General features: G+C 43.4%; 1 protein-coding gene and 1 long non-coding RNA gene across 2 annotated transcripts in view; one reads left to right on the plus strand and one right to left on the minus strand.

Annotated features, from left to right (window-relative positions):
* DNER (delta/notch like EGF repeat containing) overlaps nt 1–26294 on the minus strand; it is a 312842-nt gene that overhangs the window by 15758 nt on the left and 270790 nt on the right. Inside the window, exons 9-11 of the mRNA XM_027048560.2 lie at nt 22996–23118; nt 11372–11485; nt 1579–1710 (exon numbers count right to left, since the gene is read on the minus strand). Of these exons, the coding sequence (XP_026904361.2) occupies nt 1579–1710; nt 11372–11485; nt 22996–23118 (369 nt within the window). The remainder of the gene's footprint in view (nt 1–1578; nt 1711–11371; nt 11486–22995; nt 23119–26294) is intronic.
* Nucleotides 18301–25256, plus strand: LOC128314139 (uncharacterized). The gene is made up of 5 exons (XR_008295598.1): nt 18301–18409; nt 19210–19372; nt 20426–20838; nt 21611–21737; nt 21834–25256. It is a non-coding gene; the product is annotated as an uncharacterized LOC128314139 (long non-coding RNA).

Consider the following 26294-nt stretch of genomic DNA (forward strand, 5'->3'; position numbering starts at 1 on the left):
TTCTGCCCTAAGGCACAAAATTTGTTATTTCTAACAGAATTACCAAATTTTAGAATGAAATCTGGCTCCAGTTTACTGATAAGTAAACTGAATGTCAGCATGATTCAATGCAGCCACATAATCAGTGTTATGCCAGGGGAAGAACCAAGGTCCTGCTGACCTAAGTCTGGGATGCTTTCCACCAGACTGGACTTAACATCTTATACCTACTCTTGCCTTAACATCCTACATTAGCATCCCTTTCTAGATCTTTCCTCAGCACAAGAGTATTTCCCAACCATCTTCAGCAAGGCCAGTTGGTCCTAAGACCACGCTGTCTAGGGGTGCTTAGGAAAGTTGGTGACGGAGAGACCTAAAAATAACTACCTTCTTTCCCTCTCAGTCTCTCAACCAAAAGCAAAGACAAAGAGTGAGCTGGTAGGAACCCCAATAATATTACCGGTCACACTGATATTGGAGAATGTGACCTTCCTCCTCAGACACATGAAGAATGAGACAGGCCCATGCAGCCATAGGCAGTGCTGGACCCCCTAGGAGAGCTTATTCTTGAAACACAGAATAGAGGAATAGAGGTAACCAGCAGCCAGCCCTGGAAGGAGAAAGACAGACAGACAGACAGACAAATGGGGCTATCTATATATATTTGCCTCCTTCCAAACTCACACAATAGATGAACTATCTCTACCTGAAGAAAAGATGGGGAGGGATGAGAGAGCCCAGGGGGAGCTTTTATGGAAGATCCATTGTCCCGATGAATTTCAATTAGAAGAAAATACGTTTCATAGTTGAATTTTTAGCAGTTTCCAAAACAATGGAAAACCCAACAGACACATTATTTTTAAAAAATTTTTTAATGTTTCTATTTGAGAAAGAGATAGAAGTGGAGGGGCAGAAAGAGAGAGGGAGAGAGAGCATCCTAAACAGGTTCTATGCTGTCAGCACAGAGCCCAATGCACAGCTTGAACTCACAAGCCTTGAGATCATGACCTGAGCCAAAATCAAGAGTCAAATGCTTAACCGACTGAGCCACCCGGGGGTCCCGCAGATACATTATTTTAATACATATCTTGATTATGACATTTTGAAACTTCTGGGAGTTCATCTTTAGAGAACAATTTGCTCTCAGCAGCTCAAAATATTTTTTCGGGTTTTCTTTTACCCTCATCCTCACTGGACTATTCTCCAGGCAACCGAAGGAACCTAATACGTTTGAAGACACTTGAAGACATAAATGCAAAGTGAATTTATATTCTGTGTGCTTTTTCATGTTTTTAACACAAAGCCTCTGTTTTCTGATACGATTCGAATGCTTCTCAGTTAGGCACATTTTTGGCTGTCTGAGCAGCAGTGAACTCTGGATGACATCTGCACATTCGTATCCCAGTGGAAAGGCTGGATTCAGGCTCAGGAAGGAAGGGGGAGGGACAGAAAGCAATGAGCAAAGGTACTCCTCTGGGACTGGCGTCAGCCCTCTGGCCCCACTGCTCATCTGTGGGTGACGGAGGCCACCTGGACACGGTCAGTATCCTCTTGGTGCTAAATGAAAATGTGATGTTAAAAAAAAGCAGAAATACTTACGGATCTCACAGTTTGCACCCACCCAGCCGTGTGGGCAGTGGCAGGTATAACCGTTGGGCTGGTCCAGGCAAGTGCCAGCATGGTGGCAGGGGTTACTGTCACATTCATTTATGTCGATGTCACACTCTTCACCTACGGAGAGAAAGAAAAGTAGCAATGGGACAGCTGGCTACACTACCAACTCTGTCACATCCCTTCTCTGGCAAAGCGGAGATCTGAGGCTGGGACCATGGTCTCCAGCAATGGAGCCCAATTTGCCGTGTATATAAAGTGCAGAATCGTCCCCAAATTCATTCCAGACAAGGGACCTTCTGCTTAAATAAGAGTAAAAGAAAAAAGAAAAGAAAGAAAAGAAAATAGCACTGGTAGAAAGAACCTCCTGTAGTCAAATAGTTAACTGAGGCTGATTCTCATCTCTGAATACACCTTTTGAGGTTTACTGGAAAAGTGGACTGAGGTTCCTGATTTTATTTAATAAGTCTATTTTATTTTGAATTTCATCAGCTGACTCCTCTTATTTATTTTTCTGAAACTCCAGAAAGCCGAAAACTCACAGTTATGATTTCTTTCTTTTTTTCTTTTTTTTTTTTTTTTTGTAGCCAAGTGTTTGAGAGTGTGAGTATGGACATGTGACTATTTTCTGGATAGTTCTAGGGCACAGCTGTGTGCCTAGCCAAAGTCATTTATGAAAACTCACTTCACTTTCCAAATCCCTGGCTGTGTTTCTGGGAATGATTGAAATGCACAAGATGAACATCAGCTCCCCCTTTAAGAAAAGACAGTTCTGAGGTCCACTTTAGCCTACCTCTGACACAATCTTCTCCGGGAAATGTGGCCCCAGGAAAGCCACGTTCATTCCAGTCTGCCTTTCCCCTCATGATGAAAAACGTGATCTGGAGCTCCTGACCCTGCCTAGACCAGACACTTTGGGACATCCTTGACCCCATTAGCGAGAGCTTGGTTTAAACCAACAAACCAGAACATGGGCTGATGTCACTGGTCCAAACACCAGCTTACAGGAAATAGCTTGTTATCACAAGTTACACAAACAAAGCCATCGTCACTGATTTTAAGCTATACTACAAGTCAATACAAAATGGGTATGCGTTTCAGACTGAAAGGCATCTCATCAGATGAATGGAAGGGGATACTTCCAATTGAGGCAACCTTTCTTAAAAGTTTGGAAATGAGAAAAAGAAAATTTCAAAACGTATCTCTATTTGCTTAGGTACATGTAAAACGTGGTAGTCAGGGGCGTCTGGGTGGCTTAGTCCGTTAAGCATCTGACTTTGGCTTAGATCATGATCTCACGGTCTGTGAGTTCGAGTCCTGCATCGGGCTCTGTGCTGCCAGCTCGGAGCCTGGAGCCTGCTTCGGACTCTGTGTCTCCCTCTCTCTCTCTGCCCCACCCCTGTTCATGCCCTGTCTCTATCTCAAAAATAAATAAACATTAAAAAATTTCAAAAAAAGTGGTAGTCAAAAAAACAAAACAAAATTAAGAAAAAAAAAAAAACCCTGTAGCACTGCTACAGTCATAGAGTAGAGCAAAGGAGCAAAATCAAATATTTTGTCCGTTTTCAAAGGCAATGTTTCAATGTACACTTGGGTAATTACTTCCAGGCTTACTTAATTAGTATTACTCTTCTATCTGCCACCGGTTTACCTCACATTTATAAATCCACCGTATGTCACCCCAGCCCATTTCAGAGGAGGAATCTCACATTGAAATATGTCATGTCTGTTTCATTTCACACTTGCTTCTTACCTGGCATCTGACGGTTTTATTTTTAAATAAGTAAAATCTGTCGAATAAAACATTTACTACTTCAAGGCCCTGCTAGGTTGATTAGAATTCAGTAGTGTCTAAGTGAATTTGTTTCCTGCAATAAATACAGTCATTTACATCAATAGGAAAGACATGAAATTGATTGCCTCTCACTAACCTATTTCAAAGGTTGTCTTTCTGTTAATGGGGCAATCGCTCTGGGTGGAAAAGGGCATAGACTGAACGATTACAACCGCCATTACATGGTAGGCTAGTTGAGGAGACACATAAACAAGAACGTGCTGAGAAACATTAAAAGGATTAGATCAAAGGCTTTCACAAATATATACCGCAGTATTACTTTCCCACCATTTAGGAAGACAAGCTTAATTGAGGTATTTATTAGACAATAGCTGTCTTTAGCTCTGTTACCTTTGCAGCTGTAGCTGCAGAAACAGCCCGGCTTCATGCTTTTACCACGTCGCAAAACTCAAAAGCTCCACTCCACTCCACAAGTCCAATGTCAGTGCCAAACCCTTCCAATCCCCTAAATTCTGGGAAGTCCTAGAGCTAGTCTGGTCCAGCCATTCTTCCTCGGGTCCAGAGCTTTTTGGACCAGGGACGTAAACGCCAAATCCAGGGTCCTGATCCAGATAAATGGTAAATGCCAGATCCAGACTAGTCCTGATGCATGTATTGGTTCTTGAATCTCCAGGGGGCGTTAATGTAGTTGGGAGAGGTCCAAGATCCCTAGATTAGTCTCCTCCTGGGACCCACTAGATTGGAAGGATTGGATAGGAGTAGAGAATGGCAGGGGAAAGCAGAACGAACTGTTAGATATCAACGAAATATCTAAGGCCCAGATCCAAAGGACTGGGCCCCAGAAAGAATCTCAAGCCTATCCCAGTCTGGATTTCTTCACCCCAGTGTCCTCAGAGCCAAACTGGGGATTACATGATACTAGCTAATGACATAAACTCCATTCCAGTCTAGGGCCCAAATAGCCAGCAGCTACTTTCACAGCATACGTGTTCTGGCCAAACCCTGGAGGGACAGATCTTGCGCAGGCATCTTTAGATTACTCTAATGGCCTATCTTACAGACTGATGCACCCGCGCTTCTAGTTGAATCGGCTCTCCCCCCACCTGGCTCTCAGCTGGAGGCCTTCACCTTGTCATAGGCTGGCAGTAGGAATGTGGCGTGATTTTGATGATGGAGCCCCTCAAGAAAAATTTTTGGGAGTCAAGGAAGACTCCCAAACATGACTGCTCTTCTCTGCCTTACAATGATCATGCTTTCTGATGCTAGTCTTAAGCAAAGTATTTGAAGATTCATTATGAATTATAGAGAGCAACTTTGGTGTGTAGATATTCATTTGTATGGAAATCATTTCTATTTCCCCATAGTAAGAGTATTATGTTTTTATATGCACATCACCACCCCACCATTCCATTGAAGCAATATGCATTCTGACTTATATTAGAAGAGCTCTTAGTATATTCTATAACCTTTCCTTACTCATAGTTGACTTAATAAATCTTTATGCTTTGCTGGCTTGAGCCAGATGACTCTTTTGTTGACTCGCTTACTTTTTTTTTTTTTATTTGAGTTGGGGAAAAATCAATTACTTTTAAATCACTGTTGTGCTTGAATAACATTTGTAAAGAGAATACATAATGAAATTTCTACTTGACTAAAGCTGGAAATCATAGTCTGAACTTTAAGTCTTTTACAATTGCTTTCCAATCTACTACTTTCTAAGAGGCAGTCTACAGCAGGCATCAGATTTGATAGTATTTATGCAAAGTTACAAGTGTACTGTTTAATTCTGTATGCTTTACTCAGATAAATTCAAGTGAAAGAAAAAAAAGTCACTGCTACCAGTAAACCCTTAGATTAATACAGCCCACACTGAATCAGATCAATAAAAATTATTATAATCATAATACCTAGTATTAAATACAGAGCTACTGTGAAATACCTAGTACTAAATATAGAGCTACTGTGTGCCAGGCACTGGGTACTCTAACTATAACTCCTTTGTGCTTCACAGGTATTTTATTCCAGATGAAATGAATATTAAAAATTATTTGGGGTAGCCTGGGTGGCTCAGTCATTTAAGCGTCCGACTCTTGGTTCTGGCTCAGGTCATGATCTCATGGTTTTGTGAGTTCGAGCCCTGCGTCGGGCTCTGCACTGACAGCATGGAGCCTGCTTCGAGTTCTCTTTCTCTCCTTCTCTCTCTGCCTCTCCCCCACTTGTGTTGTCCCTGTTCTCTCTCAAAATGAATAAATAAACTTATAAAAAATTAAATAAAACAAATAAAAATTATTTGGAACTTCTTCTGCCGCGATGGGGTAACTGAAGCCTCTCTTGGCCTTCTGCTGTAAAGTGGATGAAACATACATATTTCAGGAAAAACACTTTAACACATTAGACAACAGGCAGGGCAGGACTGTGACTGCGAGAGAAGGCCAACAAACCAGCTGAGTACCAGAATCGTCCTGGCTTTCTGCCTGGAGCCCATTTAGAACACAGTGTTCCACTGAACTGAGAAGAACCAGAGTTTGTGGAGGACAAGGTAGCTGCCATTTGTAGGACAGACTCCAAAGAAGACAGAGCCAGTCAGAAAAAGAGCATCAGAAATACGCCGCGTCCCCTCGAGTGTGCTGCTGAGTACTGTGCGTGAGTAGGTTGGAGCTCCACAGGCCCAGCAAACGGGATGAAAGACAAACAGTTCCCAGAGCCCACAGAGGACTGGGAAGTAAGTGTTCAAAGTCTCACAAGTCAGAAGGCAGGTATTTCACCGATCACCCAGTGCTTCAGTGAGGAACGGTCACACCTCAGTACTAGGGCACAACCATCCCTAGAGACATGGCGACCGCAGATCGACTTCCCCAAAATAAAATAAAAAACAAAACACTTGAAAGGATCCATCAGGCCAGCAAGTAACTTACCTACCTGCCAGAGAAAAAGGCCAGCGCATAAAAAAGAAACACAATAAACCCAGTCACTCAATTTAACTCACGAAGACCATCCATCGACACAACGACCACTAGCTGTGCCAAGAAATAGGAATACGTGACCCGTAACCAGAAGAAGTATCAATCCAGAGACACAGATGCAGAAATAACAGATGACAGTGAGTAAACACGGGGTTTGCTCAAGACAGAAAACACGAATGAAATGAGGACAAAAATGAAAGATATAAAAAAGAACAAAATGGAACTTCTAGATATGAAAAATACAATATTTGAACTGAAAAACAAAACTGAATGGTTTTCATAGTAATTTAGACTCTGCAGAGTGAACCAGTATACTTCACAACAGCAACAGAAGCTAAACACACTGCAGCTCAGGGAAAAAAAATTATGTTAAACTGAACAGAGACTCAGCGACCTATTGTACAATGTTAAGTGGTCTAACAGATGTAACTGGAGTCCCAGGAAAGGGGAGTGAGGCAGAAAATAATATTTGGTGGAATGGCTAAAAAATTTTCCAAATTTGATGAAAGTATAAAACCACAGACCCAAGAATTACAACGAACCCCAAGCAGGATAAATACCAACAAAATCACACTAAGGGGGTGCCTGGCTGGCTCAGCCAGTATGGCATGTGGCTTTTGATCTCAGGGTCATGAGTTCAAGCCCCATGTTGGGTGTGGAGCCTGCTTTAAAAAAAAAAAAAAATCACACCAAGGAACATCGCGATCAATTTGTTTAATGCCAGTAATCAAGGAAAAATTCTAAAAACAGCCAGGATGAGACTTTTTCCAAAATGGTGAAGCAAAAACATTTTTTCTACTCCTCCAACGAAGTACAAGCAAAAACCCTTAACATGATATAGAAGACAAACATGAGGAGACCCTGAGGAGTCAGGAGACAGAAGGGCTGGGAAACTCAGGACCCAAGGAACAACATGGCAGTGAGCTCCCGAGCTTTCTTTCGGCTTCGTATCCTCCAGACTGGATGCCGGAGAAGCCAGCAACCCAGAAGTGCCCAAAAGTGTGTGGGAAGAAAAGCCCCAACTACTTAACACACTTACAAATACTCCACGGATCACAGAGAAAATCTAAAGGCACCTAAACCAAATTAAATGACAATGAAATAGCACATAAAATTTGTGGGACACAGCCAAAGAACTGTTGGCGGGAGAATTTATGGCATTAAATACACACATTAGAAATGAGGAGGGGCCTCGAATCAATAATCTAAGGTCCCACCCAAAAACAACCTAGAGAGAAAAGAGCAAAATAAACCCGAACCACCAACTTCCTAAGATAAATGTGACACTGCATTGTATGTTTAATTATACAAGGACTGGCCTACTTCACTGCACTCAGTCAATTAGGGAGCTTTTGAGCTCGAGAGTAAGGTTTGCTAAAATGAAAGAGTATTTGGTTCTGGGGTAGCAAGTCAAAGAGGGCAGGCAGTTGTTTTTAAGGGGGAGAGAAGGCTCTATGATAAACAAAGGTAAATAAGATTCTGTACTGTAAGACCTCTTAGAGCCTGTGGTTCCCAGACACCCTTTATGAATCTCCACACAGCATGTACCATGTCCCAAATTTGGCCACAGATGCTTTTTCCAAGAAGCATCTCATGGGACGAGTGTCCTGTAAAACATATTAACAGCACAGCTCTCCAAACAACTTTGGGAACCATTCTGTGGTCCTCTGCAGCCAGAACAGGGTTCTGGTTTAACAGGCTGAATAGAAATAGACATTCGTTGTTTCCAAAGACCAATTAGAGTGACGCTGGAGACTGCTTCATGGAAGGGTCCTACTGCTCCCTGTGATCGGGGTGAGTACGGTGAAGAAGTCCTAGGGGTCGGAGGGAGGGGGGTGGGGAGCTGAGGAGACCAGGAGGCAGGAGACGGAGGGAAGGACGCTGCTGAGAAGCCCCTGACTTGGTGTTCGGGAACCAACGAGGGCAGGGCGGGAAGCGCTGGATGGTGCCAGACTGCCCGGTTCTTGGCAATCACACTGAGGGCTTTGATCTTTTTCTACAAACCAATGAAATGCCAACAGGCAACGTATAAGTGGGCAGCAAAGGGATTAGATTTTCATTTCACGAGATCTCCACAGTGTGGAGGATGTGTTAGGGGTGAAGGTAAAGGGGCGTGGGGAGACCGGCTAGGGGGGCCGCGCTAGTGTGGGCAGGAGGTGAAGGCAGCCTGGCGTCAGCTCCGGGAAGTGAGATCTAAGAGGTTCTAGGATTCTTTGGTGGTTGGCCACAGGTAAGGGAGAAGAGGACGAGGGTGCCAAACGATTCCCTGGTTTCTGGCCGGAACAACTTGAGGTGCTGGTAATACCACTTAATGAGGTAGCCAACATTTAAAGAAGGAAAGCAGAAGAAAATCTATAAGCTCAAGGTGCCTTTGAGAGACACCCAAGAGCGAGCGCTGACTAGGCAGTCGGAGACTTGCTCCATTTTCTGGAGAAAAGATTGCATTTTGTCTCCCATAAGATCACAAATGGATTAAAGATTCGCAGGCACAGAATTAACTCGTACGCTATTAGGATAACATAGGAGAATGTTTATAAGATCTTGACGGGTGGGTCTTTGTAACATGAAAGTACAGGAGAAAAGAAAGCGAAGGAAAATATCGAGATTTAATGGTATGAAAATAAAATATGGTGTATGAAAACAAAACACTTTTTATATATTTAAAAGACAAATGGCAGTAGAAAAATACTTGCACCCTATGGAATATAAAATGTCACATACTTAATATAAAGGGCTATTGCAAATTAAGAATAAAGATTAACATAAATGTTAACTAACTGGAATTAAAATAAATACTTAAAGTAAAAGAAATTAAGGAAGGAAAGAAGGAGGGAGGGAGGGAGGGAGGAAGGAAGGAGGATTTACATAAATCATCTGGTAGAAAAGCAAAGAAAGGTATGAATAGGGAGTTTGTAAAAGAAGAAACACAAATGATCATTTAGAAGTATTAAATGGTATTCAATTTCATTATGAATCAAAGACCTGAAAATTAAGACAACACTTAAATGGCATTTTGGGTCACAGAATGACAATTCTCAGTATATGTGTGAAGACAAGAAAATAGATATTCCTGTATACTCTTGGTTGGAGTGAATTTGGTACGCTTTTTCTGAAGAGCAATATGGAAATATGTACATATTCTGCTGGGCCCTGGGACTCCATATCTGGGAAATTAGCTCAAAGAAATAATCAGGCAAGTACACAAAGAACTACATACATGGATTCTCATTGCAATGCTGTTTATAATAGAGAAGTTCTCAACTCCCCAAGAGCTGAATTGGTGATGAGTTAGAAAAAAACCAACATTTTATGTAACGGGCTAGAGGGCAGCCATTAGAAGTGATAAGACAGAAGGATATTTCTTCAGGTGGAAACATATTTATGATTTACATTTATTTTTAAGCGAGAAGTTGGTTATAATATAGTATGAGCAACATGATTCCTTTTACATTCAAATATATATGCATATACACTATACACTATCTGTGATATGCACAGACCTTCAGGAAAATCTCTGGATATATGTATTAAGATATTAACAATGGTTATCTCCAAGCAGGGCAGTGTTAAGTGTTTTTTCCTACAGTCCTGTATTTTCTAATCTTTCCTCCATGCTTTTTATTATTTGTGAGATAAAAATGTCTGGAAAAAAACCCAGAATGCTTCCCCAATATTATTTTTGCATCCATTGATGAGTATAAATGTCTGTGTGTGTTTATAAACCAGTCAGCAAAACAAAACCATCTGCGAATCATCTTCTGGAATGAGCCCACTTCTCAGTCCCAGGAAAACCCAAAAGGAAAACACAGGATGTGACACAGATAAATAGAAGGAAGATCAGAAATTGCTTCTCCCACATCTTGACTGTTGGCATCTTCCCCAGAAGCACAAAAGAGGCTCCCCAGGGATGGAATGGGAGCCCGCCCGTGGTCTGTGAAATTCTCCAGGGTTGGGGAGGTGGCCACAGTGGCTCAGCAGGAGAGAGGGGAGCATGACAAGACACTCTCCAGCCAATGAGAACACGTGCTTTCCTGCAGCTTAAGGACCTACCCTCTTCTACAGGCACCTTATAGGTCAACCTTTCCCAACGTGCAAACCAGAGTGACCTGGATGTTTCTGTTGGTTGGGAAAGCTCTGAAAACACAGACTTGTCCTACACTCTACATTTCAGGACTCTTGGGTTCCAATGGACAAGCAAAGGATGGAACCTTTTCTACCCTAGTGATTCACAGTTCCTTTTGAGAATCTGATAAAAACGTGAAAGTCTTCTCTCAACATACACACATACATACAGTGTTTCACACCCAATTTCAGGGACTCAAAAACTCCCTGAAGCCCATGGGGCGGGGGGTGACTGAGAAAGGCTCCCGACTCTCAAAGTGGCTCTTCCCACTCACAGCTCAGTGAGGTGTTTCTCTTGCACCCAGCCCCGCCCCTGCCCTCCCAACATGCTTTGCTCTTGACGGCTTTCTCTCCCTGCTCCCCACACTTACAGCGTCTGTACCTTCACCAATAATCGCCCCTGATGCTGGAGGCTTTCCCCCTCCTTGCCCACCCCACCACCACCTCCCTTCATTTTTCAAAATCCCCAAACTGGTGTATCTTTCAGGAAAAAGAAACATGGTAGCTGAATGCAATTTCCCTAAAAGACAAATTGATTCTTCCTTTCCCCTTCTTCCCATGAACACTTCCCCAAACACTTAACACTTTCTCAGGCGTTGGTGTAATGGCTTATTTCTCATGTTTCAAAGCTGCAGCTCTGGAAATGTTTAGCAATGGCAATCTCAGCAAGTCTCTGTAGCAAATGCTGAATCCCGAAGAGCCTCATTTAGTGACGACGCGGTCAATTGTTTTCAAGTAGATTTTCATCCAAGCACCGCCTGGTTACATTTTGCAGTGGTGTCCACATTTTTGCAATAATGTATGCACAGAGAATTCTGAGTTTTGGGTGTTTTTTTTTTTAACAGCTGCAATCTTAGGGATTTGGGGGCAAATTTTAAAACCCAGTTCCCGGATCACTTGCCTGTAAACCCTGGTGCGCAGACACATGTACCATTCAGGCCCTCACTGTCACAGGTGCCTCCGTTCAGACAGCTGACATTAGCACAGGGGTCCTTGTAAGACTCACAGTGGATTCCTGCGGAGAAACAGACACAAAAGGGGTAACTTGTTAATGAATCTCCAGCCCCCGTGGCCGTTGAAAGCAAAGTGTCTGAACAGCCTGGAACTACACGAAGGCAGGTTCCCAGAAGCGCACGTGTGTATGCAAGTGTGCGCATGTGCAAGTGTGTGTGTGCATGCTGGCATGTGTCCCCTCTTGGCTAGTTTGTTGTGAGGCCACGCCTTATGAGAACACAGCAAATTCATTCTCTGCTTTTAGGTCCTACCATAGTCATTTATCTGTACTTTCTCTGACCACAAGTCCCAAAGCCTAGCAAACAGAAAGATAAAACCCTGAAAGATAAAATTTATCAGTGACATGTTTTTAAGTCTCCAAAAGGAACAGAAAATCGCCAGAGATCCTTTATAAGGTATCGATCTAATTGATAAGCAGCATCCTGAACGTGCAGATGCGGGGTCAGATATTGAAATGAGCAGTGGTTCTACTTTGGGGAAACTGCAGGATAGAGAGGGAGCCACTTGGCACTTAGAATTCATTCAAAAGACTAAATTGGATCACCGAGTACCAAAGTGAACATGTGTTGTGCACAAGCTATGTCCCAGGCCCTCACACTGGGCTTTGCGTCTAATTTGATCTTTGTAACGACACTTGGAGGCAGATAGCCTTATTCTCCCTTTTTGCAGATGAAGGAACTGAGGAAAGAATGCAAGGTCACGAGGCTGGTCAGAGAGGCAGCTGGGATTTGCAACCACCAGAGATCTGGATCTGGGTCTGTGCTTGCTAAGTAGTTTGCTGGGAGTGAGCTCAGACTGGCCGTGCAAACGTACAAAATTCTATGGAGCCCATTTCACGACAAGTAGGCACTTCAAAAGTCTTTATAGCAAACGCCGTTTCCCACGGGTACAAAAAAAAAAAAAAGCCTACGTATGCATGTATGTATGCAAAAGTAGGAGTGAGGCACTGAATTATTTTTGGCTTTCACAACAGGGAGTTCTATATTGTTGGACTTTTTTTTCAATGACCATGTATTATTTCATAACTTTATTTAAAAACTTTAGGGGCGCCTGGGTGGCACAGTCAGTTAAGCGTCCGACTTCAGCCAGGGCACGATCTCGCGGTCCGTGAGTTCGAGCCCCGTGTCGGGCTCTGGGCTGATGGCTCAGAGCCTGGAGCCTGTTTCCGATTCTGTGTCTCCCTCTCTCTGCCCCTCCCCCGTTCATGCTCTGTCTCTCTCTGTCCCAAAAATAAATAAACGTTGAAAAAAAAAAAAAAACTTTAAAAACCCAACACTATTTGAAGGGTGAGGTTTTTTTTTTTTTTTGCTGTGGTTTCACTGGAATGCCAAGATGGGTGAATGGATTGATCTCTCCCTCTCTCATCTCCTGCCCTTTCGAGGGGAAGGCAGGTCACATTATATTCTGTGCAAGAATGCACACAACGGTACGCTCACCCTTCCTGACAGCCTCGTGAAAAGCAAGCACAAAGCTAACAGTAACTGAACAGAATTTACTTAATTTTCTCTCCACTTCATTACTTAGCTCATTATCGTGCAAAGGACTGCCACGCCCAATGACTCATGATTTAGTCACTGAAATTATTCTCGCTGGGATTTCTGTCTATCATTTCTTTTTCATCTGTCTTATGAAGTCGGGCTCAAGAAGAGGAAAAAAGTGTAAGAGAAAACAGAAACAGAACTGGCCCATCTGTATTCATACTAATAACTTACTGGAGCCTGGCAAAGCATTTAGAATGGATGGCTTTTCATTCCACTTCATCCTTTGCCCCTCATATCCAACCCCTGAAAAATATTCTGCCAGATATCTTCCTGAAGTGCCTTTCAGACCATTGTCTGGCTTTTCTCCCTGTAACCACCACCTGAATCCCACTGCGTCGGGCCTGGTGGGACGCGACCCCCCAAAGCCCTATCCTAGTTCCCTCCCTGTCTCTAGTAACAGGAACGAGCCTCCTTGACTTTCACTGTCCTTAACCAACCCAAGTAATATATGAAATCAAGCCAATGTAAAGATATGCATAAAACTGGCAATTCTTCCTCACTTGGGTGTGTATGGCCTTTTCACCCAGAAGTTTCTATCTCTGTTATCCCACTGATTCCCAAGTAGCATGGACTCAACCAAAAGAATAAAATACAAAACGGTCTTTTCTGCTTCAAAGTGTTTATCAAAAAACAAAGATACACATATTTTCAAGGTCCCATGTGGCTGATCAATGGAAACCAGGTGACAAAAAAGGCTTTCAAGTGTCACGGGAAATACAGCCATAACCGAAGTTCAGGAATGTCTGGAATCTAAAAAGATGTCCATTAGATCTCAAGTAAGAGCAATCAAGGATGATCTTTACTGAGTTTCTGGTAACACACTGGCCAATCAAGACTGTGTAATATTAATACGATGAATATATTCACACACAGAGTACCACATTTTTCAAATGAGGCTAAGAAGCAAATTCAAGGCTAGATATTTAAAATCTTTAAAAAATGTTTACTTACTTATTTTTGAGAGAGAGAGAAAGACAGTGCGAGCAGGGGAGGGGCAGAGACACAGGGAGACACAGAATCCGAAGCAGGCTCCAGGCTCTGAGCTGTCAGCACAGAGCCCAACATGGGGCCTGAATCCACAAACAGTGAGATCATGACCTGAGCTGAAGTCTGACGCTTAACCAACTGAGCCACCCAGGTACCCCTCGAGGCTAAATATTTAAACACATTAAACTTAAAAGACTTCAATAAGACGGATTTGATGAAAACACCCAGGAAAATAGCAATTTTCATCTTTTGGAGGTCTTCTTGCTTTTTGGCGATAATTTTTTCCCCTTGTTATTTCTCTTTTTCAAAAGATACTGGGTCACTTGAGATCCGTTGAGAGCTTTCTGGCAGCAAGATCGGACAAACGCTTATCTTCGCAGAAACACAATGACTCTGAAGCAAGATGGTCTTAAAAGTCCCCAGTGAGTACTTGGTTACTCACATTTCTACACTCTCAGCCTTGCTAATCCTAATATAAAAAATATCTGTCATACTGCTCAGCTTGTCAATGAGAGCTGAACAACCACGAGCTAGAAACCCTGAATGCAGAGAACAGACAGTCACGAGCACCACTCATGTGCCAAGGTGGCTCTCCTCTAACCCTCCCCCTCAGGCACCCCGGGCCCCACCTTGCTGCCTTCCCCAGGGGCCCTGAGCCTGGCAGGCTGGGCGTCTGTCCCTTCTGACAAGGACGCCTTCCTTCACCTCTGCCCAGGCTGTTCCTCACCGGCACATTCTATCTGTCAGAGTCTGACTCAAACGCCACCTCTCTGGAAAGCTGAACCTGACTCTCGCGAGACGGAGCTCCATTTCTCCGCCATTGTGCACTGAGAGCATGCTGAGATCCGCACTGTTAGAGAGCTGACCGTGTTAGGGCACGACTTATCTGTGCTCCTGATTTCCCCCGCCAACCTCTGAGGTCCTTTAGAGCAGACGCCATAATTTAATGCGTGGAAGAAATTCTGGACGTATCACCAGAATCCTGTCCCGTCAGGAGGGGCGACAGTCAGTGTACTTTGGCTGACACACAGGTGAAGATTGCCAGAGGAGTGCGAAGTCATTCCAAATCTGCCTCAAAAACACCCTATTTTGTCAGGGAAAACCAGGTCCACGCTTCAAATTAAGTCTGTGGAACGACACATGCATCACCCATTGGCAAGGGATGTAGCACGCACTATTACGAAACTTGTGTTTAGTCTCAAGCAAAAATAAACTGTAATTCAGTCAAAACTAATAAAAATTCATACTTTTCATATTAAGGGATAGAGAGGCAATGTTTCTGAAAAGACCTCTATTCCAACAGGGCTCTGTATAGAAGTTAATTTTAGAACTAAAACGAGCAAAAATTCAAAGAGTGGTGCGCCCATTATAAAGCTTTGTTGCCATCACAATTTAGCCATGATTAATATTTTGAGAACTGAAAGTCACTATTTTGTCTCCAGGAAAATTAAGCCAGGTAAAGAAAATGAACTCTAAGTGTTCTCTGAACATCATGTTTCTCTTTAAGACATCATCTTATTTTATTCAAACTTATTTCCTCCACAAAAATTTTTTCAGTATTTCAACCATCACAGAACCCAACTGTTTCTAAACTCTTTCAGAAATTACAATTGGCATCTTGACCTTGGCCTCATTATTCCTTGTGCCTGCCAGTCTCCATCTGCTCCCCTGGTTAAATAATAGCCTAAAAGGGGCACCTGGGTGGCTCAGTCAGTTGAGCGTCTGACTTCAGCTCAGGTCATGATCCCACGGTTTGTGAGTTCAAGCCCTGCATCAGGCTCTGTGCTGACGGCTCAGAGCCTGGACCCTGCTTCCGATTCTGTGTCTCCTTCCCTCTCTGCCCCTCCCCTGCTCACACTCTGTCTCTCTCTCTCTCTCATAAACAAATAAACATTAAAAAAAAATTTTTTTAAATAATAGCCTAAAAAAGGAAGAAACCCTGACTTATACATTTTTGTATCTATCCCACTTCTTGAGAAAAGCTACATACACAAAACATCCAGAAATTCTTGTTCACTGGTTACATGGGAAGAATAATTCTGGCAAACAAAGAAAGAGTTCTCAACTTTTCCATTATAAATTTCTGTAGGCTTTTAAAATAAATGATTAGGTACAATGTGATCGAACCCATAACCCAGTGGTCTCATTTCTAAAACCCAATTCTCCCCCCCCCCACCCAAAATTGAGAAAGTATAAAAAATTATACGAATAAAGATGTTCATTTCAGAATTATTTATAATAGCCCCACGTCAGATGCAACAAGGGAGTGGATAAATATTCCCCCAAGGAATACTACACAGCCATTTAAAATAGAACTAGTAAGACTTCCTGGCAATATCTAAATCAAACATACGACCAAAAGGAAGGTATAAGCAGAATGACATAAAATCGCAGGTAAACTCAGTTGTACTATAAAAACATGGATATTTAAAAAGGATGGGAACAACAACAGTAATAATTGGTCTCATATTCTGTTGAAAAGCTACGAGCAATTTAAAATTTTCTTTTTCCCAAAATTTTATTATTGTTGCAGTGTTTTCATAATTAAAAACTGAAATATTTTCTCCCTAGCTCTGGCCACCCCAAATTCCAAATGAGTCTATTGTTGATCATCGAGTTTGTTCTGCAAAAAATAAAAATCGACAGCATAGGGGGAAACTTGAGAAGTCGTGAGCACTAGCGAAGTATTCCACGTCTAGTCATGAACCAGCTCTGAGCTAATTTTGGAGGGGGGAACGAGCATTTCAGTATGTCTGAAGAGAGGTTACTCCAAGTCCCTCCATGCATTTTCCTTCTAACAATTTCATGATCCACAGCAGAAATTTTCTGGGAAAATGTTCATATTGGTTTCCTTTATTTAATTAGAGCGTTAAGCGGCAATTTCAATTCAAGTAAAGATGGCTTTGAGCATTTGTCTTTGTGCAAGCCACTATATCAAGAGCTACAGAGAATTTAAAAGAAGGAGGAGGAGGAGGAGGAGGAGGAGGAGGAGGAGGAGGAGGAGGTCGTCCTGGTGTAGTCACTGCCTTTCAGGAAATTATGATTTAGTGTAAAAAAGAGGGTATTTCTGGGCACCTGGGTGGTTCAGTCAGTTAAGTGTCTGACTCCTGACTTTGGCTCAAGTCATGATCTCAAGATAAGGGAGTTCAAGCCCCACGTCAGGCTCTGCACTGACAGTGTAGAGCCTGCTTGGAATTCTCTCTCTCTCTCTACCCCTCCCCTGCTGGTGCTCTCTATGTCTCTCTCAAAATAAATAAATAAATAAACTTAAAAAAAAAAGAGGTAATTTCTATAAGGTTGACTGTAATTGTCACAGCAAATACAGAGACAAGGTTGGAAGAACTCAAGGAGGGAGGTATCACACAGTCGGAGACCGACAGACAAAGGGGACAAGAAGGAAACCCTGGGGACCAACGGTGTTCATGGCATCCCGAGGACAAGGATTCAGTGGGGGCAGGGGGACCAGAGTCAGGGAACAGGAACGGAGCTGCAGAAGGAAGCTAATGCACAGTGAGTTTCAAAAGGGACCCAGCGGTCAATGGGGCAAAGAAGCAGGAACCAGGAGTCGGAAGCTAGAAGGGCAGGCTTCAGGATCTCACTGAAAAGCCCTCAGCTGGGTCACTGCAGGGTGGTGTGGACAAAATCCAAACTAAAGAGGACGACGAGAAGAATAAAAAGTTTACAAATGGAGGTGTTATCTACAGCAACTCTAGGGTAACTTGCTTGTAAAATAAAGAGAAAAAAAGGGGGAAGGAAGCAGAGGACACAAAGTCAATGAAAAGTGTTTTTCTTCCAATTCACATTTATGAAGAAGTTTAAAAACACTTCTTTTTTTTTTCTGTGTGGCTGCCCAATTTCTCCCACACCACTTATGAAAAAAAACATCTTTCCCATTCATAGCAATTCTGGAAGAACCATACGTTATTCTAGACAACGGTTTCTGGGCCATTATTCAGTTTTGGTTAGCTGCCCACTCTTGTACCCATAACGTGTGAATGTAGGCATAATAAATAAATGAAAATAAAACATCTGGCAGAAGGTCCCCCTCACTGCTTTCCTTGATCAAAATGTTCTTCAGCTATACTTGCCTGAGCTCCCATTACACTCATTCTTTTTAGGAAGCTGTAGTAATTTATTTAAGTTGGATTTTAACATAAAACAGTAAAAAAATCACCACTTGAAAAAAATGTATGTGTGAAGTAGGAAGTTAAAGTCCCAACCCTCTCCCAACACCCCCCCACCTAAGTTCTAACTCCAGAGGCAAGTACTAATTAGCACTCGCTATTCATGAATTTATGCTACATTTGAAGAAATGCTTCTGAAGAGGGACAGATGTCCATCCCCCAAAGAGAGAAAGGCGCAGGATCCTGTGACTCACTTTTCCTCTGGATCGGAGGGTAGGACTTTGCCCCTTCTACCTCTGTTTTAGTTCCTTCTACCACCCTGCCCCCCAACTATTACTTTAGAAGTTCTACCATTTAGGGGCTCTTGGGTGGCTCAGTCGGTTAAGCATTTGACTTCAGCTCAGGTCATGACCTCATGGCTTGTGGGTTTGAGCCCCGCAACGGGCTCTGTGCTTACAGCTTGGAGCCTGGAGCCTGCTTCGGATTCTGGGTCTCCCTCTCTCTCTGCCCCTTCCCTGCTCACGCTCTCTCTCAAAAATAAATAAACATTAAAAAAATTAACAAAAGAAGTCCTACCATTAATGCTGCTAGGCTTTGCCTTCAGGAGTCTCATTTAAATTCAAACCTAAAGGTCTCCACAAATATACCCAAATCAGATGATCACTTTATCTGCCCACTGGGATGAGACCTTTAACACATATGTATGCCTTCCAGTCCCTCCCATCCCCATCCCCTTCAATTCATGGGTTTAGTTAAAATGATATGAAACTTGAATGTGGTCATTTAAATTTTTCTTTAAGAAAGGGTACAATGGACATACTCTAAGGTGACCCCCAATGAGTCATACCCTTCCGTTGTATGTGAGCTTCAAACCGATAGCATCTGACAAAACTTAAGAGATTTTGAAGATGCAGTTAAGGTCCTTAAACTCTGTGTTGATCCTAGGTGGGCCTGACCTAATCAGGGTTTGTTTGTTGTTGTTGTTTTTTAAGGGAGGGTGCAGGCCTCCTCTCCTGAAGTTAGAGGCATGGAGCAGCACAAGCTCTCATCTCCCTTTCATTGCTGGCTTTCAGGGAGCAAGCTGTCATGAATTCTACAGCCACAAGGATACGAATTCTGCCAACAACCTGAGGGAATGGGGAGGTTTACTCTTTCCTATTCAAGCTTCCAGTGAGAACTGAGTCCAGCCAATACCTTGATTCCCATCCACTAAAACGTGCCTGGACCAACGGAAGTGTTAGATACTAAAAGGGTGTCGTTTCAAGCCACTGCTTTGTAGTGATTCTTTATGCAGAACTAATTAGTAAAGCAGCTATACATACTTTTTTTCCAAAAGATTTCTCTTCACCATTAAATTACCGGCCACAATCACTTTAATATCCTCTGTTTAGGTTTATCCCTGCATTTAAAGGATTCTGTTCAACCCTCTTCTTCCTATTCTCTAGCTCCAACTATATAGTTATATGTGTTCTGATTTAGTCCCAGTTCAGTGAGAATACTTTCTAAAATAATTTTCTTGGGGCGCCTGGGTGGCTCAGTCCATTGACTCTTGATATCAGCTCAGGTCATGATCCCAGGGTCGTGGGATCGAGCCCTGCATAGCACAAAGCCTGCTTGAGGTTCTGTCTCTCCCTCTGACCTTCCTTCACTCTCTCTCAAAATGATGACAGATAGATAGATAGATAGATAGATAGATAGATAGATAGGGTAAAATAATTTTCTTGGAAAGGGTACATGGTGTTGTGTTATGCTTTCCGTATGCTTAAATGTGCACAATGTCTTTCTGTTGTCCTCGAACGTAAAGGATCCTACAGTTGCCGGTCCTTTCCGTTGGGCAACCTGAAACACTGCTGCATGATTGTTTGCTTTCATTGGAGAGAAGGGTAGGCCAGTGTGGACTGGATTCTCTTTCTTTTGTATATAACCTGTACTCCCTGTGAAGACTTTCATGAAAAATATTCTGTCCCTCCTCAGATTTAGAAATTTTAACAGGAAATCTCCAACCGCGTACCACCTCCTTCACCAATCCCTCCGGCCCTCTGTGAGCTCCTTCATTCTATACAAAAACTCCAGTTTTCTCCAGGTCGCAGACTTCTCCTTCCAGCAATTCGTGGATTCTGGTTTTATTTCCATGTGTTCTTTCTTCTTCTGGAGCGTCCGCCATTCAGACAGAAACAGATCGCCTAGAGTGCCTCTCCACATGTCCTACCTTGTCGGTCACGATTTCCTTTTCCTCCTATTTTCACTTCTACCATGAACTAGTTCCTCCTTTGTGTTTTCCAGATCCAGAGTCAAGTTTGAGTAGCATACAGCACTTTTCTCACTTCCTCTCCTGAGTGGTTAGAGCGGCTGGCTGCTGTGGCAATCTCATTTGTATTTCCTAGATTATCTTCCCTTTTTGAGGGGTTGGGACAGGCTCCTCGTACTGGCCAGGAGGACGAAGGAAGAAGATGGCAGAACCAGATGCCATTGGACTTCCCTCCGGTGCTGGACAGGTCGGCCAACGGGGCCCTGTCTACTACGGCACAGGGTGGAGGCCTCCCAGTTTTGGGTTTCCAGGGCTCTCCAGGGATGAATGGAGCCCATTCTCTCTCAGCCACACAGAAAATAAAGGGCCAGCTCAGCCCGACTGCAGTTGTTGTAGAGGACAGCCAGCCTCTGTGAGATCAGTGGAGCCCCCCACCTCATGAGGTCACATGTAGGTAATGCACGGCATGTATTTCCTCTTTGCAAACCGGGGGTCCTTTGAACTCAGCTGGCCATTGACTCAGTTCTCCTCAGAAACCCCTCCTCTAACCCTGTTGTGTGCGAAGTTCCCAACACCCGCATCCTTTTCTTGAGAATCTAAATCCTCAGATATGTTTGGGATACCCTCCGGGGTCACTTATCTTCTTGGGTCATCCCTGGCAGAGTCAGTGACTGATGGAGGGGAGTCCCGGAAAGACAGAGGGGTGGAATTTAGGGGCGCCTGGATGGCTCAGTTGGTTGACTCTCGATTTCGACTCAGGTCATGATCTCACGGTTTTGTGAGTTCGAGCCCTGAGTCCAGCTCCATGCTAACAGTGTGGAGCCTGCTTGAGATTCTCCCTCTCTCTCTGCCCTTCCTCCACCCATTTTCTGTCTCTCCTAAAAATGAATAAACAAACTCAAAAAAAAAAAAAAAAAGAAAAGGAAGGGATGGGGCACCTGGGTGGCTCAGTCGGTGAAGCATCCAACTCTTGATATCAGCTCAGGTTGATCTTGGAGTTTGTGACATTGAGCCCCAGGTCAGGCTCGGTGCTATTAACACAGAGCCTGCTTGGGATTCTCTGTCTCCATTTCTCTCTCTGCCCCATTTGTGCTCTCTCTCTCTCTCTCTCTCAAAAAGAAATAAACTTAAAAAAATGAAGGGGTGGAATTTAGAGCATATATGGAAGGATGAACAGTCTATGTATCCGTGGTTCATCATGTGTAACTGTAGTTTTTACTGCTTAGTCATGACAGCACAATTAATGCCTCCAAGACAGGAAAAAATTGCATCAGGGACTGAAGAACTTTGGAATTTTTACTTTTTGAAACACATTCACTACTAATTCTGTCATTGAAGAACCTCAAAATGTCAGTAAGTATCACTGTCCTTACTTTATACAGACACAGTCACACTTGAGGAGATTAATCTAGGCTCAGCAGGTCTCCTGATTCTTATTCCTCTTTCCAGAACTGAGCAGACTCCCTATCTCTCACTACTCTGAAAAACCTGGAAATGAAATCCACGTGAGTGAAGCCAGCACATCTACCCTTGTGGAAGTGGAGGACTTTGGTTCCAAGTGGGCATCACACTCAAAAGGGAGCATCAGATCTGCTGAACACAGACCAGACCCTTGGCCCAGCCCCATCCCTTCCGGCCAAAGACTAGATCAAGTTCATCCGTGTGGCCTACGAACCCTTCAGGCTCACCAAAGAGACCGCTAAATACAGGTGGGTCCATCCAATGACGAGGAAGGTCACCCGGCAGATGGATGATGTCAAGTAAGCAGCGGTGGGAGCACGAGGTTAGAGGCTAGAAAGAGAGCCCACAAAGGCATTAAAAAATCCAAACCCAGCCCCGAAGCTGTGGCCTAGAGAAATGTGTGCGGTGGCTGATAAACACGGATTTCCTGGCGTGGTGCCGTCCGAGGGCATCTGGGCTTGAACGAAGTCACACCGCTAAGCCCCCTGGGGAGCGAGAAGAAAAGGCTCGGGGACGTGCTGGCTGGGCTTCTGAGGGACACCACTGCCACCTCGCAGGGCTGTTGTGAGGGCTTGATGAGTTCACGCACACGGGGCTGAGAACGAGCTCTGCACATTATCAGCACCCTGCCGATGTCGGCTGTTTTTCCAGAGTGACTCTGACACGCATCCACTCAAATGAGCTCACATCTCCCTCGCCAGTGACTCGCTTAACAAGAACCAGCTTTGTGGCCAACGTGTGAGGCCACCTGCGCCCTCCGCCGGAAAGCGCGGCGTCCCAGCTCCGCCCGGCTCGCCGCACAGCCCCACGCTCCCCTCCCCGTGCTTTCCACCACCAGGTCCTCAGGTTAGGGTCGCACAGTGCACCGCATCCCACTTTTTATCACAGGCTTCCGAACGCACCCAACAGAGAAGACAGAGGGGGTACAGGAAGAAGGAAAGGACAGGAGAGAGAAGTTTCCATCTATCAGGAGGAAACCCCAGACGTGCAAATTGATCTCTTCGGCCCCATGAATCGTCCCACCTCCAGCATTCGGTCTGGATTCTGAATGAGGTAATGCTCCAATTAGAGGCTGGTGCACTTAAGCTGAGAAAGGCATGAGGTCGTTTAGGCCACTCGGGTGCAAGAAGGCCAAGGGGGTGGTGCTCACCTTTGTACTCGGCCAGACACACACACTCGTAGCCATTAACGAGGTCCCTGCAGGTGGCTGCGTTCAGGCACGGAGCAGACAGGCACTCGTTGTATTCCTCCTCGCAGTAGAGGCCGTGGTAACCTGAGGGACGGAGAAAAAGGCCTGCGGTCACACGTGTCCCAATCACCCCCACACTGGACCAGCCTAGAAGAGAGGCGGCTGGGTATTGATCGGAAGCATGGCATGGACAGATGGGATTTACGGATTTGAGTCCCTTGGGGTGTATGGAAACGTGGGTTCCCGGGAAGAGTTTCCTATGACGAGTCTGTTTTCATCACCCTCTTTCATGATCCCAAGTATAAAGGAAATGATCCGATTTATCCACCAGATGGTCTCAGGATGACATCGCGTCCAACGGCACTGGTGACCCGGAGGCCGGGGTCACTGAGTGCATCTGCTGTGGCTGCAGGAGACGGGGATGAGAGCAGCAGGGCTCACGGCATGGAGCATCAGCTCCTTTCAAGGATGGGGACCACCCTTCCTCCGACTGGAAAAGTGTTATCCAGTAACCACAGAGAATTTTATTAAAGGAGGAAAGGATTGATGTATTTCCTTTGCTTTTCAGGTCAAGAAGAGACTCAGCTAAAAAAGGCTTTGCTGTAATTCCTGGTAAAATCTGGGGTATTTTTTTTTTAATTTAAAATTATGATGATCTCAATGATAACATTTTAAATTGTACTTTAAAATGCTAATGGTTAAAAATAGATGAAGAGCAATGGAGAAAAAGAAACCGACAGTTTCTCAATAAAGACGGCTTTTACTCTATTTGCAAAACAGGTGTTTATTCTAAAGGACAAGAAGACAACATTCTCTGAGATTCACTCGTGAATGTTATACTGTTTTTAACTTTCAAAAACATGCGTCAGTGCCAATTTGCAGTGAAACCGAGCCATTTTTTTTTTCTGGCCCTGTCCAAACAATGAGAAACACGTGAGTGCTTTCAAAAATCACCCTGCCTGTGTTGGTTCTGAATTCAGATAAGCAGAAAAAATAAACCTTTGCTCAAACGGGAACTAGAACTACTAGTTTGAGTAGTTTTTTTTTTTTTCTCCCCAGCTTTCCAACCCATAGCCAACCTCCAAACCCAGCAAGTTTCATTAAGACATGCTAATGTGTTGAACTGTTTTGTTTTCAGTCCCTGTTGCAAAAGTAGGTTAAACTCATATTTGCATTATCGACAGAACACTTTTCAATTGCTATTGTTTTTGAACTGCTTTCCCAAATTAGGTGGTGCTAACAGCCCCTCAGAGGAGACCTCGACCTACCTGAGACAAATATGCCATGGTTTTCAATTGTTCTGTCCTACCCTACTTTTTGTAATTTTAGGGCAATATTTCTCGACACTCTTCATCAGTATTTTGATCATCCAGATCAGAGTTTCTCAACTGACAGCAATTTTGCCCCCAGAATACATTTGGCAATGCTTTTAGAGACACATTTGGTTGTCACAACCAGGGTGGTAGGGAAGGAGCTGCCCCTGGTACCCAGTGTCAGGGTGCTGTTCAACATCCTACGGGGCATAGGACAGCCCTCCACAACAAGCTATCCAGCTAAAATGCTAAGAGAGCCAGACAGAGAACCCTGCTCTAGATCCAGCAAACTCCGGCTCACGGGCCAAATCCATCCCAGTCTGGTGTTGTAAATGAAGTTTTGTTGGGACACAGCCACACTCATCCATTTATGTATCGTCTCTGGCTGCATTCCCACTACAATGGCAGCCTGAGTAGTCGCAACAGAGATCATATGGCTTGCAAAGCCCCAAATCTTTACTCTCTGGTGTCTTATACAACAAGTTTGCTGATTCCTGATCTACGTTCAACAGAAAATCTTTCTTCTTACAGGAGTTTTGGATATTAACTTCTTATCAAATATGCACACTGCCAACACTTCCTCCCGTTCCATAGTTGGCTTTTATTCAGTTGATTGCTTCCTTTGCCATGAAGTTTCTTAGTTTGATATAGCCGTATTTGCCTACTTTTACTTTTGTTGCCTCTGCTTTTGGTGTCATATCTAAGAAATCATTGCCAAGACCAATGCTAAGAAGTTTTTCCCCCATATTTTCTTCAGGGAGTGTTAGAGTTTCACGTCTTACATTTAGGTCTTGAATCCATTTTGAGCTGGGTGTTTTTTTTTTTTTTTTTTTTTTTGTGGAAGATACAAATGGCCAACAGGTATACAAAAAGATTCTCAGGATCACTGGTCAAGGAAATAAAATCAAAACCACAAGGAGATATCCCATCATACCTGTTAGAATGGCCATTATAAACACACACACACACACACACACACACACACACACACACAGAGGGAGAGAAAATAACAAGTCTTGGTGAGGGTACGGAGAAACTGGAATCCTTATGCACTGCTGGTGGGAATGTGAAATGGTGCAGCTGCTATGGAAAAAAATATAGAGAATCCCCCCCCCCCAAATTAAACATAGATCTACCATATGAATTACAATCTCATTTCTGGGATTTATCCAACATAATGGAAAACAGGATCTCGAATAGATATTTTCACACCCGTATTCATTGCAACGTATTCACCATTAGCCAAGATGTCGATCAACAGATGAATGGATAAAGAAAATGCAGTTTATACATATGATGGAATATTATTCAGCCCTTAAAAACAGAAGGAAATCTTGTCATGTGCTATAACATGGATGAACCTTGAGACTATGAGCTAAGTGAAATAAGCCAGTCCCAGAAGGACAAATATTTCACGGTTCCGCTTATATGAGCTACATGAAGTAGTGAAACTCATAGGAACAGAGTAGAATGGTGGTCGCCACTGGCTGGGGGAAGGGGAAGATGGGGAGTTGCTGTTCAATGGATACAGAGTTTCAGTTATGCAAAATGAAAATGTTCTGGAAATCTTCTCTATGACAATGTGTGTATCATTAGGAACACTGTACTGACCCTTAAACATTTTGTTAAGAAGGTAGGTTTCATGTTATGTGATTTTTCTCAGAATTAAAAAAAAATTATATGAATAATATATAACCTACAAAAAGAGTCAATTGTCTTTTGGCGACTCAGTGTGGAGTAACAATCACAAGGAACATCTTTTCAAGTGTATTTGCTCTCCTAACAGATCTTTCAAAAATCACTTGGAAGAATAATAGATAACCCTAACAAGCATCTTTGACCTCATAATTGAAGAGTTATTTACATAGACAAAAATCAAAAGCAAATTTCATATCATTGTTTTCATATTTTACAAACTGCATCATTATCTTCTTCCACTAGTAACAT

Source organism: Acinonyx jubatus, chromosome C1 (genome assembly GCF_027475565.1).
Source record: "Acinonyx jubatus isolate Ajub_Pintada_27869175 chromosome C1, VMU_Ajub_asm_v1.0, whole genome shotgun sequence".
Taxonomy (NCBI): domain Eukaryota; kingdom Metazoa; phylum Chordata; class Mammalia; order Carnivora; family Felidae; genus Acinonyx; species Acinonyx jubatus.